A 12,994-nucleotide genomic window follows, 5' to 3' on the forward strand; every position below is an offset into this window, starting at 1 on the left:
TCTGGGCAGCCAAGTGTAAGGAGCTGGCAATGGGGAACGTTTGGTAAGTTTTGGCGAGGCAGGCCATGGTGGTAAACCAGAAGGGGTGCCCAGGCATTACCAGGGCACTAACAGCCTAAAGAGAGGAAGAAGGGCAGTGGACACAAAGTTCCCAGGGAATGTAGGGAAAATGCTAATTATAGTGCTGATCCCATGCTTAGAGAAGTGACAGCCCTCAATGAAACCCATAAGATCTTTTCAGCAGAACCACCTAAGGACAAAGTATATGATGACCAACAAGTGACTTCAGTCAGCAATGACTAAGTCTTTCCGTTCCTCTCTCAATGTCTTGTCTTCTGTTTGTTAACATTTATTGAGCAACTACCTACCCAGAAGCGATGGGCATGCTAGGAATGCAAAGTGCATGTGCTAATGTTTACAGGTAGCTACATGCAAAAACACTGTTTTACATATATTTATCATTGACCCCTGGGTAAATGTTATCATCATCCTCAGCCCCACTTAGCAGGTCAGGGAATAAGGCACAGAGGGTTTCCATAGTTATAGGAGGTCACACTGGTGGCAAGGCTGGGATTCAGACCCAAGCAGTTGGGCTCTAGACTCTAAAGCCCAAGCACTTGACCACTCCCCACTTCAGTGGCATATTGAGAAGTCACCGCCTGGTGTGAAATCATTTGGAAACTGTTTCTGGGCTACCTGGTAGCCCATATCAAAAAGAAGACGGGATCTGTCATTCTCATTCAAGAAGCATTTCCTAGTGGTTATTATACACTGAGCCCTTTGTTAAGAAATAATAAGCAAAAGGCAAATGAGACCAATCCCTGCCCTGGAGGAGCTCCCAGGTGAAGCAATGCCATGGACAGAGTATTGCAGGAGAGGTAAAAAGTGCTTGTGTGGAGGTGTGCACAGGAAGCTGCCCCAGCAAAGGAGAGGCAGCCTTCTGTGCTGCTGGAGGCCCCATGGTCTGACTACCTAGACCAGGGGTCCTCAAACTTTTTAAACAGGGGGCCTGTTCACTGTCCCTCAGACCATTGGAGGGCCGGACTATAGTTTAAAAAAAAAACTATGAACAAATTCCTATGCACACTGCACATATCTTATTTTGAAGTAAAAAAAACCCAAAACGGAAACAAATACAATATTTGTATTTGCATGTGGCCCACAGGCCGTATTTTGAGGACCCCTGACCTAGACAGATGCGCCTCTGCGTGGTGACATGGGAAATGTCTTCTCCTTAGGCTCTTGAGGAGTCAGGCCCGGCGTGGACCTCCATTCCTGACCTCAGGGAAGCTTTGGTGATGGTTGTCTACTGCTTTGGGCACAGCTGTCTTGCCTTCAGCTGGAGACAGTCCTGGCCTTTTTTCCCATCTGGCAAAGCACACCAGAGGCAGTGGGAGAAGGCAACTTAGTGGCGCTGGGAAGGTGGAGGGAGGAGAGGGATCCCCTTTGGGTCCTTCTACCGCTCGGTAGACTGGGGTGGAAGGAGGAAGACCTGCCACAGCCCTGCCCACGCCAGAGGCTCACTGTGGGCCTCAGGCAGGTTGCATGGCCTTTCTGTGTGTGATTGATCTCCATCCCCCAAACTGGAAAACGGAGGTGCTAACATTTGCTTCTGTTCTCTTATGCCCACTAGATCTTTATTTCCACTAAGTCTTGTAAATTGTCTGCTTAGCATTCATTGTGATTATCTGAAAGTCTCTTTTCCTGGGGGATCTTGAAGTAAAAAAAATATCACCCCTATGTTGAATAAGTAGGACAGGGAGAGCCAGATACCATGTGATTTTACTTATATGTGAAATCCAATAAACAAAATAAATGAACAAACTCATAGATACAGAGAACAAACTGATGATTGCCTGATGGGAGGAGAGAGGAGGGGATGGGTGAGAAAGATGAAGGGATTAAGAAGTACACATTGACAGCTATGAAATAATCGTGGGAATGTAAAGTACAGCATTGGGTATGTAGTCAATAAGGGTGATACTAGATTTATTGGGTGATCACTTCATAAGTTACATAAATGTCTAACCACTATGTTGTACACCTGAAACTAATATAATACTGTGTGTCAACTGGAATTGAAAAATAAAAAAATTTAAAAATATAATGAAATAGTCTAAGCATGCAAAAAAATATTTTTATCCCAAACATAGTGACTGACACACAGGCACTCTTAAAATTGAGTAAATGAAATCACAAACAATTGAATGAATGAATGAATGAATGAATGAATGAGTCAGCTAATCACTAGATCATTCAGAGGATGAGATCAGATAGCACATGTGGCAGGGTGATGAAAAACTCGCAATGATTAGTACTTGTTATTCCATTGCAGCAGTTTCTAAACACTTTATCTTAGGACTGGCTGTGCCAAAATCCCTAGAGAGCGAAAATGCAGACGACTGGCCTGCCTTCTGAAGGTTCTGAGTCAGTAGGTCTGGGGTGGGGCTCAGGAATCAGTACGTTCAAAGTTCCCCCAAGAGCATTTGTAGCATGGGTGGGGTCAGATTGGGAACTCTAGTGTGCCTTTTCACCTGGCCTTAAGTGTCCCCTGCTGCACTCTGAGGACCAAAGGTGATGGCCGTGGCGCTGGTCTGGGAGGAAACACGGGGAGGGCTGAGCACCCCAGTCCTGCTTGGAGGATTTGGGGGAGCCCTGCCAGCAACTGGCTGTCTCTAGTTCTTCCTGAGGTTACTGACAGGGAAGATGTGATGAATACTAAGTCACCTTGGGTAAGCTAACCTTTGGGTCATGAGATGTTCTTGAAAATCACTGCTGATCTCCTTATGTACTCACTTTGTCTTCCTTTTTTCTTGTTTTCATCCCCAGTGATTTTCCAAATGGGATGAATAACACTCTTATTCAGTTATAGGCTATAAGCATCAGGGATGGAATTTTCTAAAGTCTTCTGCTCATGACTCTGTAAATACTTTCCGTGGATGATGTTATCTGGTGGAAAACCAAGTTGTGACAGTAGACAGAGGGTGGTGGTGGGAGCTGGCCAGCACACAGCCTGACTTTAGTTCAACTTCTATTGTTTTCTTGGGAAATTCAGTAGCTATTTCCCTGGATTCAGACATAGTACTCTGCAGCTTTTTAACATGTTGCTCTAAATATATATCAGGGCGAAACAATGAGACAGGGTCTCATCTCTCTGGGGAACAATTTCTAACTCTTTGTTAAGTCATCTTCTCAGTCCAAGAAGTTCCTGAAACCTTAGCATTATTAAATGAAATGTTGTATTTATTAACTTAGAATATTGTAGTTTTCAACTGAGCAGTAATTGAGCTACACAGAGTTGGTCTACTGTGGTTAAAGCAGGGACTGAGACATTCTGAGTTCAAGCCTTGATGGTTGATTAGGACAAATTAATTCAGCTCTCCTTGTTTCAGTGTCCTCATCAGTAGAATGGGGATAATTAAACCTCCCCCCCAGACTGTTTTGATCATGATTGAATAAGATAACATGCCAGAAACTGTGCAGAATGCTTGGGACGTAAGAAGCCTTCAAATGTCAGCAGCATTATTATTCAGCTAGTGAACAAACTTTACAGGAAGAACAACTAAGTGCCATCTATCTATATATATAAAAGCCTAAATGACTGAACGACCAATCGCCTGGTCGCTATGACACGCACTGACCACCAGGGGGCAGATGCTCAATGCAGGAGCTGCCCCCTGGTCATCAGTGTGCTCCTACAGTAGGAGCTCTGCTCAGCTGACCAATGGGTGCCGATGCAGGGCTCATGGCTGGTGAGCACTGCTGTGGCGGTGCGAACCTCTCCCGATTGGGACTGACTGGACACGAGCCCACAGCAGGCACAGCAGGGCCGGGATGAGCGTTCTGGCAGGCAGGAGCGGTAGGTGTTGGACTGCCGGTTTTGGCCCAGTCCCCGCAGGCCATGACAAGGGACCCCACCAGTGCACAAATCCGTGCCCTGGGACTTTAAAGTAAAAACACATAGTATGGTCTATTTCCTACTCATGAAAGACCATGTGATTGGCAGGGGCCCTTCTCTCTCTGTGACAGGGACCCAGGTTTCCTCCATCTTGAGAACCACACATGACTTCTGAATCAGGGACAGGAAGGGGTGGAGAAGACATACCGACTCTTAGTGGTTCCAATGGCAAATAGACCACTTCCATTCAAATTCCCAATTGTCAGAAATCAGTCCAGTGGCCCCACCCAGCCACAAACAAGACCAGGAAGTGTAGGGGACCACACAGCTACTCAGGAGCACCGATCGTGTGTGCCACACACTGGTCTACATTTATATCTTTCTGAAGAATAACTATGCCAACTAGCTAGTAGCACTAGTCTAGGGCCTGGGAATACAGCAGGAAAAAAATGTAACCAGTCAAAATTCCATACCCTCACAGGACTGACTTTTAGTAGAGAAAGAGGAATAATTAACAAAAATGTCTAAAGCATATTAGTTGGTGATAAATATTATAGAGAAAATAAAGCTCAGGGACAGGGGTAGGACATGTATTAATGTGGAGAAGAGGGGTGGGTTGTAGTTTTAAATTGATCAGGGAAAGCCTCACTGAGAAGGTAATAGGGAAGCAGAAACTAGGGGTGAGGGAGCCAGTCATTTGGATATCAGGCCATAGAGCCTTCCTGGAGGAAGGGACACATGTGAAGATCCCACGGCCAGACAGGGAGTGCCTGATATACTTGCTGAATGGCAAGGAAGCCAGTGTGGCTGCAGTGAGCATGCGAAAGGGGCTGGGGTAAGTTTGGGGCTCTATAGAGTACAGGCTGTGTAGAACCTTCTAGGTGACTAGGTCTGTGGCTTTTGTTCTGTGTGATATAAAGCCATTTGGGAGTTTTGAGCAGAGGAGTGATGTGATCAATCTGGCTGCATGGGGATGAGGGTAAAGGCAGGGAGACCAGTTAGAGGTTATTGCCAAAGTTCAAGTGAGAAATGGCAATGGCTTGGACCATTTCTGTCACCTCAGAAAAATGAGGGGAGAAATTTTAAAGGGGAAAGGTGATGCACGAATATGAGATAGTTATTAGCAAATAAGGTCTTAGCATGAACTCAGTAGTAATATAATTTATCATTACCATGAGTCTGATATTCTATTCGTTGGCACATTTATTCAACACCAATGGCACTGGGCCTGCTATTAGGCACTGGAGACAGGAAGGAGACCTGACTCTGCCTTTGGGAGGCCTTCAGTGTAGCAGGATTATAGAGATAACAAAAAATATGATGTCAACACCAAACACAACCACAGCTGTAGCAATATAATCATTCTATATTTATGATGGGACGATTAGCCTGCACTTATTGAATATTTTCTATGTGATAGACATGCCTATGGATATTATTATTATGAAATATATTATAATCATTATATGTGGATGTTCTCCTTTGTAATCAAACTAGACTTCTACACAGTTAGAGAACTAGTGGCTAAAAACCTAATATAACAGCCTGAAAGTATTGTTTTTGTGCTCTATAAACAGATTGTGAAGGATTTTGCCTCCCTAGTATCTACCAAAAGTCCATTCCAGAAAATGCATGTGCCATTTTTTTTCCAAGTGTCTTCTTCGCTTTTCTATATAATAAAAACTCAGTGGTCATAATGCCGTAACGACCAAAGACCAGTCACCAGGAGGTGCATTGATGGGTCCTGCGGTGCCGGCAGAACTTGACACTGGATCCCGCAGCATGCCAGATCTAGGTCTCCTGCGATTTCACGTGCTGGGCCTCTAGTAATTTATAAAGTCATATTACTAGTATCTAATAACAATGATTTGTCAGCCTATTTAAATCTCTTTATTGCATGTTTTGTTTTGTTTTTTTCTTTTAATAATCTGCCTTGAAGAAGGTTAAGCTGAAACCACTGCTCAGCTTCCGAGATGTTGCCACCCAAATTGCATGCGCTCTTCTGCCTCTGCAGCTGCCTCACCCTGGTTCATCCTTTTGACTGGCAAGATGTAAAGCCTGTTGTCCATGTTAAACCAGAAGGTAAGAGGTACATTTATCAAGGTTTGTGCCACTGACCTGTTTCCAGACTCACAGTGGCCTCAGAGAAGTTGGCCTGTAAGCAAGTTTGATTAGGAAGATGCTCATGGAGGCCCTCTGTTCTCCTGGGGTATGGGATAGGACCTCCTAGTCTCTTCATTCCAAGCACCTGTCTTCAAATATCATGCCTGCAGGACAGAACCAGACAAACCAGAAGCTCAGCTTGCAGTCCCCATGGAGAACTCCCTCACTTCCCTGACCCACTCCCACTCCAACATAGTAACCCAGATCCCCTGGAGCTCCCTCAGGAGCAACCTCAAAACCTACCACTACGCAGGGGAGAAGAGTCAGGTGTCACGCTCAACAGCCGTAGTCCTGGTAATGGTGATGTGAGAGTGGCAATTTAGGGTGTGGGGATCCAGAGGGAAATAATCTTTTCTACCTAATGACAGGGAGAAGTAGGTGCTAAGGAGCCCCAGATGAGAATGGACTGCATCACTTGCTCTTTCTTACCTTGTGGTGGGAGGGAAGGAGAGGCGAGGAAGGAACAGACAAGTCCAGGAAGTGAGGCCAGAGTGGGACAGGCATCTCTAGACACATACATCTCCCATCACTAAGAAGGGACTTTATTTCAAAGAGATTGCCTCTGGAGCTTTGTGCTTTCCTGCTAACCCCAGAGGGTTGTGATCCATGAATTCCTTTATCCAGCCTCCTCAGATAATGAGCAGTGTGGGTGGCTTCTGAATGGTGTCCTAATATCTGTACCCACAGACCTGTGCACCTGGATAGATATGGTCCCTCTGTATCAAGTTATTCAGGCTTGGTGGTGACTCATTGCTGTAGCATTTGCAAAAGGCTTTTAATAACCCAGTACCTTATAGATAAATTTCACCCTACGTCATAGTTGGGGCAATGAATGCATCAGTAGGAGAGGAACTTCACCTTACATCTACATTTGCATAGGAAATGGCACAGTATCTCACAGGTCCATTCATTCAACAACATCTATCAGGAAACTGAAGCATCAGCAATACATTGGTGACTATGTTAATGAGTTTGTAGTCAAGTTCGAGGAGCCTACAGCCTAATTAAATTAATTTCCCCATTATCACTCATGTTTGAAAATGACTGGAGAGCTGTTATTGGACTGGCAGAAGCTGGAGACACTGCTTTATTCATCTCTGTAGTTCCAGCATTGAGCCCAATGCCCCTCTCACTCTAAATGCTCAGGAATGAGTGCACAAACATTTTTTAAATTATTAGAAATAGCTTATTAAATAAAAGATTAAAAGATGATTATATTCGTACTAAACAAATGCATAGGAAATACAATTATGCAGGTAAAAGGTTTTTAAGTTTAGGCTAAAGATAGTTTATTTGCTAATGAGGACATAAAGCCATGTAAGAGAATGCAATGTCCTTAGCATGTACACAATCTATCTCCAAACCCAGGAATGGATATCAGAAGTACTTAAAAATGAATCCCACCAGAAATGTGTAATCGGATTAATAACATACCAAGCTTTCCAATCTTTTCGGAAAATAAAGTTGAAGAGAAATAGGAAGTGACATAAATCTGAACCACAAAATTATGTCATCTAGAGAGTGGCCATCAACCTGACAATCGTCTTCCCTGCCTTTTTCTTCATGACGAGTCCTGATAGGTGGGTAGAGAACAGGAAATCCAAGACCATGACCAGGTTAGCTGTAGGCTGGTTTTAGAGAACCAGGGCACTCCTAGATGATTGAAAAAGGTTCCCAAGGCACAGATGGAATTGAGATCTCCCAGGGAGAACCTTGTTCATCTGGAACCTTCCCACGGTTCTAAAACTGAACTCCCAATTCCAGAGGAAATGCCTCCAAGGCAGCTGTGGGTTCATCACCAAACTCTGTGAGCCAGAGTTCTTGCCCTCACCCCCTGTGCAGTCACACCATGGCTGCCTGTGGGCTGGGCACAGCAGAACACAGGGCAGCTGTGGCCTACCCCACCATTCTCTGGACCTGACATCTCCTTATTACACCACAGAGCATGGCCCAGTAGACAGTCTTAAATGGGAACATGCCTTTTGTAATTCTAAATCCACCCTAAAATTTTAGCTTACAGGTATGTGTGTTTTCTAAAAATCTCTTAGGAAATGCCTTGGATTTTGAATTTGCCTCAGATGGGTATAGTATGGTTTAGCTTAGGGCAGCTAAAAAACTCCTCTAATGGATTGAATTTGGGTAGCCAGAGTTAACTAAGTCTAGATAAGGGACAGATAATGTTGGTCTTCTACCCATTATATGTTAGGTACTTGACTTATGTATCTTAACCAGCATCCTTATAATTGTAGACTGGTCAAGTACTTTATCCCACTTTACATGAGAGAGGGAGTAAGTCGCCTAGTCCAGAGCATCATAGTTTACAAGAGGTACAGTTGGAATTCAAAATAGGATCACCCAACTGCAAGACCCAGGGTCCATCTCATCCCCGGCCTTCCTTAGAGCTGTCTGCTGCTATTTGACTGTGAATTGCTGACCCACGGTGGTCTGGTACCTTAGGCCAGTGCTTCTTCAACTTTAATAGGCACATCTTTTCTGGTTCAGTAGAATTGGGGTGAGGCCTGAGATCCTGTGTTTCTAAGCTCCCAAGTGATGCCAATGATTCTGGTACATGGACCAACTTTGAGTAGCAAGGCTTTATCTATCGAAAGGCTCATTTCCAGCATGTGCTTCACAATTACTCACCAAAGTGGAGGATATACATGGGCTTCTAATTACGTCTCAAAATCTTTCTGGGTGATTCCCTAAGATATTAATGCAGGTGCCATTCCTTACATAGTGCTAGGTGTCTTAGTGGCAGAGGGAGAATGTGATGGAAAGCATGAAGGTGTCTCTCTAGTGGAGTAATCAACTCACAGTCCACCAGAGGGAAAGGAGTGGGCAAGCTGAATCTAGAAAAGTAACAGTCGGAATATACTGATATTTGGATTCAGAGTCTTGAAATTACATATTGATTGGGGTTTAGAAAGGAGAAGAACAGATGAAATGAAACTGAGGTGTGTTGAAAGGTTTTGACATCAGAGAGAAAGTTTCAAGAGTGGGAGGGTAAGAGAACGAATACAATAAAGCATTTGAGGGAAATGACAGACCAGTGGCAGTGAAAAGCTTACTTCAGCTCATTTTCACAAATATTTATTGAGCACTGACCATGTAGATCTGAGGATACAAAAACATGGATACAGCTCTTAAGAAATAGCCCACTATGGGAGACTGAGTGTGCAAACACATAATTTTAATATAATATGATATGAAGAATGCTAAAAACATATACAGGGAATTGATTTAATACTGAGGATAAAATGATTACTTCTTGCCAAAGCCGGTTAGGCTCAGCGGATAGAGCGTCGGCCTGCGGACTGAAGGGTCCCAGGTTCGATTCCGGTCAGGGGCATGTACCTGGGTTGCAGGCACTTCCCCAGTGGGGGATGTGCGGGAGGCAGCTGATCGATGTTTCTCTCTCATCGATGTTTCTAACTCTCTATCTCTCTCCCTTCCTCTCTGTAAAAAATCAATAAAATATATTTAAAAAAATGATTACTTCTTGGGGATCAGAAAAGGTATTAGAGAAGACCTGAAAACTAATCCAGATGTTAAAGGTTGAATAGGATTTTGCTACGAGGATTTCAAACACAGGGAATAACATTTATCAAGGTGCAGAGGTGTCATATAGCCCAATGTGTAGCTCAGGAGCCCTGGAGCACATGGAAGGGAGATACAGGAAAAAAGCAGAAGAGTACGAGGTAGTGGAACTCTGGGTCATGGAGGGTCTTTCTTACAGTGCCCAGGAATTGGGGGTTGAACTTGTGTGCCTATGAATACGTTTTAACCCCAGAACACTGGGAGGAAAGGCCATACTTGTGCCTCAAGTAACAATGGAAGTAGCTTAGGAAGGTATGTGTAGATTTAAATCACCTACAAACTGCCTGCCAGAAAGATTCCAGTACATTCCATCTTCAAGAAAAACCATGTGGTGGTAGGAAGCCATTGAAGGATTTTACAAAGAATTGACTGGTGAGCTTTGTGTTTTAATCACTCCAGGATCTGGGTGAACTATGCATTTGAAAAGGCTAAGTTCCAAAGTGAATAGAACAGTTAGGAGAGATGGTAACTGTCTGGTCAAGAGACAGGGAAGGTATGTATGAGACAGTTGAGCCAGAGGGTCAGGGGTATATTGGAAAGAGAACCCTAAGCTAAAAACAAATGTTAGAAATTGAGACTTGGTTGGATGTAGGGAGTTTGCGAGAGAGAGGTAGGAAGGAGAGATGACCCCAGGTTTGTGGTTGGAGGATGAGGCAGGGAAGTTGGGAAGATGTCATTTAGTTTTATTTTGGACCATTGGCTTTGGTGTTCCTATGGAAGGACATCAGGTGGGGATACAAAATGGGAAATTGTAAGCACAAATCAAAAATATGAGATAAGGTTCATGTTTAGGGGAAACAGATTTGGGAAATGGTCTTTAATATGGTCTGCATTGGAGCAGAAGGTAAGGAAGGGCAAGGCTATAAGTATTAGAAGGTGATAGTGCTAAGTATCTCGTGAGAAGGCCTATGTCTACCTCCATCTTTTTTCTCACATAGTACTTTGCATACAGCAGGTTCTCAATAATTACTTATATATTTTTCTAGTTAGTAAAGTAATGAAAGAGACTAGACACTATGGGCGGGAACTTGATTCCTTTGGAATTTCTTTGCATAATAACATCTGGGGCATAATGAGTGACAAGTGAGATAACATGCACCTGTTTTTCAGCACGGATCAATAAAATACAAGCTCTGATGGCTGCTGCAATCATGGGCCAGAGTAAAATCCCCAAAGGAAGTGGACCTTATCCCGTCGGTTGTACAGACTTGATGTCTACATATACTAAACAGGTGATGCTTTAAAACCACTTATTCTTGTATTGGAATATTGACTTGCTATGACTCCCTAGAGGTTTTGAAAGTTGACCTTGCCCTCACCTGAGAATGACTCACTTTGCCATTTGTACTGCTTCATGGGAAGCCTTTTTCGAGTTAAGTCATTCCCCAATTCATTGCTGTCATCTGATTAACTTAATTATAAACTCTAATTTTCCCCTTCCTTAATGGCTGAAACCAGGCTCACTTTCTTTTCACCATGAAAGCTTGTTGTTGTTCTGTTTCTCTTCTCTTTTGACTGTATTCAATCATGACAGCAGCTTAAAAAGTTCTCTGGACTTCTTTTGTGAGCAACAGAGGTATTTGCGTCCCCAATAAAATAGCTGTTGGAATCTGAGAAGTGACTTGACTAAAAGTGCATTAATTTTTTTCCTCTACAGGGCACCTTCTTGCGTCTGTATTATCCATCCCAAGATAATGATCACCCTGACACCGTGTGGATCCCAAACAAGGAATATTTTTTTGGTCTTAGTAAATTTCTTGGAACACACTGGATTATGGGCAACGTTTTGAGCTTATTATTTGGTAAGATTTCTGCTGACCCTGCTTTATACGCTCCAGAATATAAGACAGTCTTGGAAACAGCGACCATTTCAGGCAGTTAAGGACCAAAGTAGATTTTCATCAGTCTAACTTAAGATGACAAAGCAAGCATATATTTCTTGAAAGGTCAAAGGCCAGGTAGCTATCAGTGAATCGAGGGTTCTCATATTGTCCATTCTGAATATGATGGGATGGGTGGAGGGAATGAAAGTATCAGACTTTCAGACTGGCTCTAACATCTCTAACATCTCTCAATGGCAGGTCTTTCGTTTTCTTCTTACATATTGTGGGGGAGCAATAATATGGTGAAAGCAGCAACTGGGCCGATGCAACTACTATCCCTTATGCTCTGTGTTAAAGTGCTTTCTACAGGCCAACAACAAGAGAAAGAAAGTAGAAGCCACCATAATTCCCAAATCTCAAACTAAGGAGCGAAAGCTAATTTCCTACTGAGCATAAATGAGGAGATTCTACTCTCATTCTCATCACCCACACCCAAGGGACCAGCCTCTCTTCCAAAGACAATCTGATATGCAGTCATCACTTAATTTGTCTACTTTCATGAATATAGACTTTCCTTTCTTATCTGTTTGACCAGACACTACTGTTGGGCTGGTGTCAACTGTATCTTCAGATTTCCCCCTAAAAACTACCTACAGCTTTTGGCATTTATTTTAAACATCTTTTTGGAGTTTTCTTAAAAAAACTACACATCTTTGTGGTGCTTGAATAACTTATAGGTCACTTCTGTAGCAGTCGTCACATTCGGGCTTCATGATCACATCTCCATGTTATAGGTGAGAAAATGAAACACAGATAGTTGATGAAAACAATGACAATTGAGAAGTGAAGGAAGGGAAGACAATATTTTCCATGTTTGTGCCCCTTACTATTGACTGCATAGGTGCTTTACATGTGTTACCACTTAAACATAATCCTCACAAGAAACTTGATGAGATAGGTATCATTTCCTTCCTTTTATAGAAAATGAATCTTTAGCCCTAACTGGTTTGTCTCAGTGGATAGAGCGTCAGCCTTCAGACTCAAGGGTCCCAGGTTCGATTCTGGTCAAGGGCATGTACCTTGGTTGCGGGCACATCCCCAGTAGGGGGTGTGCAGGAGGCAGCTGATCGATGTTTCTCTCTCATTGATGTTTCTAACTCTCTATCCCTCTCCCTTTCTCTCTGTAAAAAATCAATAAAATATATTTTTTTAAAAAAGAAAGTGACTCTTTAGCTTAGACAGTTCTCTTACCTTGCCCATGGTCAATAGCTAGTGATCATGGCAGAGCTGTATCTAAAGCCACATCTGAGTATGAAGTCAATAGTCTCTTCACCTTTCTCTTGATCATGACCCACGTAGAATGAGAGGAGTCTCCTATTAGAAGATTCTGGCTTTCAGTGTAATGTCCCTGAGGTTTAGTTTGTTTTTAGAACATTCCCTTTGAAATTTTTCCAAAACCTGGCATTGATAGTAAGGAACAGCCTTCTTGAATATGCCTATAAGTAGTAAAATG

General features: G+C 43.1%; 1 protein-coding gene across 3 annotated transcripts in view; it reads left to right on the forward strand.

Annotated features, from left to right (window-relative positions):
• The window catches only part of PLA2G7 (phospholipase A2 group VII), a 38,092-nt gene that overhangs the window by 14,523 nt on the left and 10,575 nt on the right, over positions 1–12,994 (forward strand). The window contains exons 1-4 of one of the 3 annotated variants that reach the window (XM_059701503.1): positions 2,579–2,732; positions 5,838–5,980; positions 10,769–10,890; positions 11,316–11,460. In XM_059701503.1, the coding sequence (XP_059557486.1) occupies positions 5,872–5,980; positions 10,769–10,890; positions 11,316–11,460 (376 nt within the window). In that variant the 5' untranslated portion in view covers positions 2,579–2,732; positions 5,838–5,871. Of the gene's footprint in view, positions 1–2,578; positions 2,733–5,837; positions 5,981–10,768; positions 10,891–11,315; positions 11,461–12,994 lie in introns of those variants that run through there. The other 2 variants (XM_059701502.1, XM_059701504.1) reach the window with 2 other exon arrangements.

Source organism: Myotis daubentonii, chromosome 6 (genome assembly GCF_963259705.1).
Source record: "Myotis daubentonii chromosome 6, mMyoDau2.1, whole genome shotgun sequence".
Classification (NCBI taxonomy): Eukaryota; Metazoa; Chordata; class Mammalia; order Chiroptera; family Vespertilionidae; genus Myotis; species Myotis daubentonii.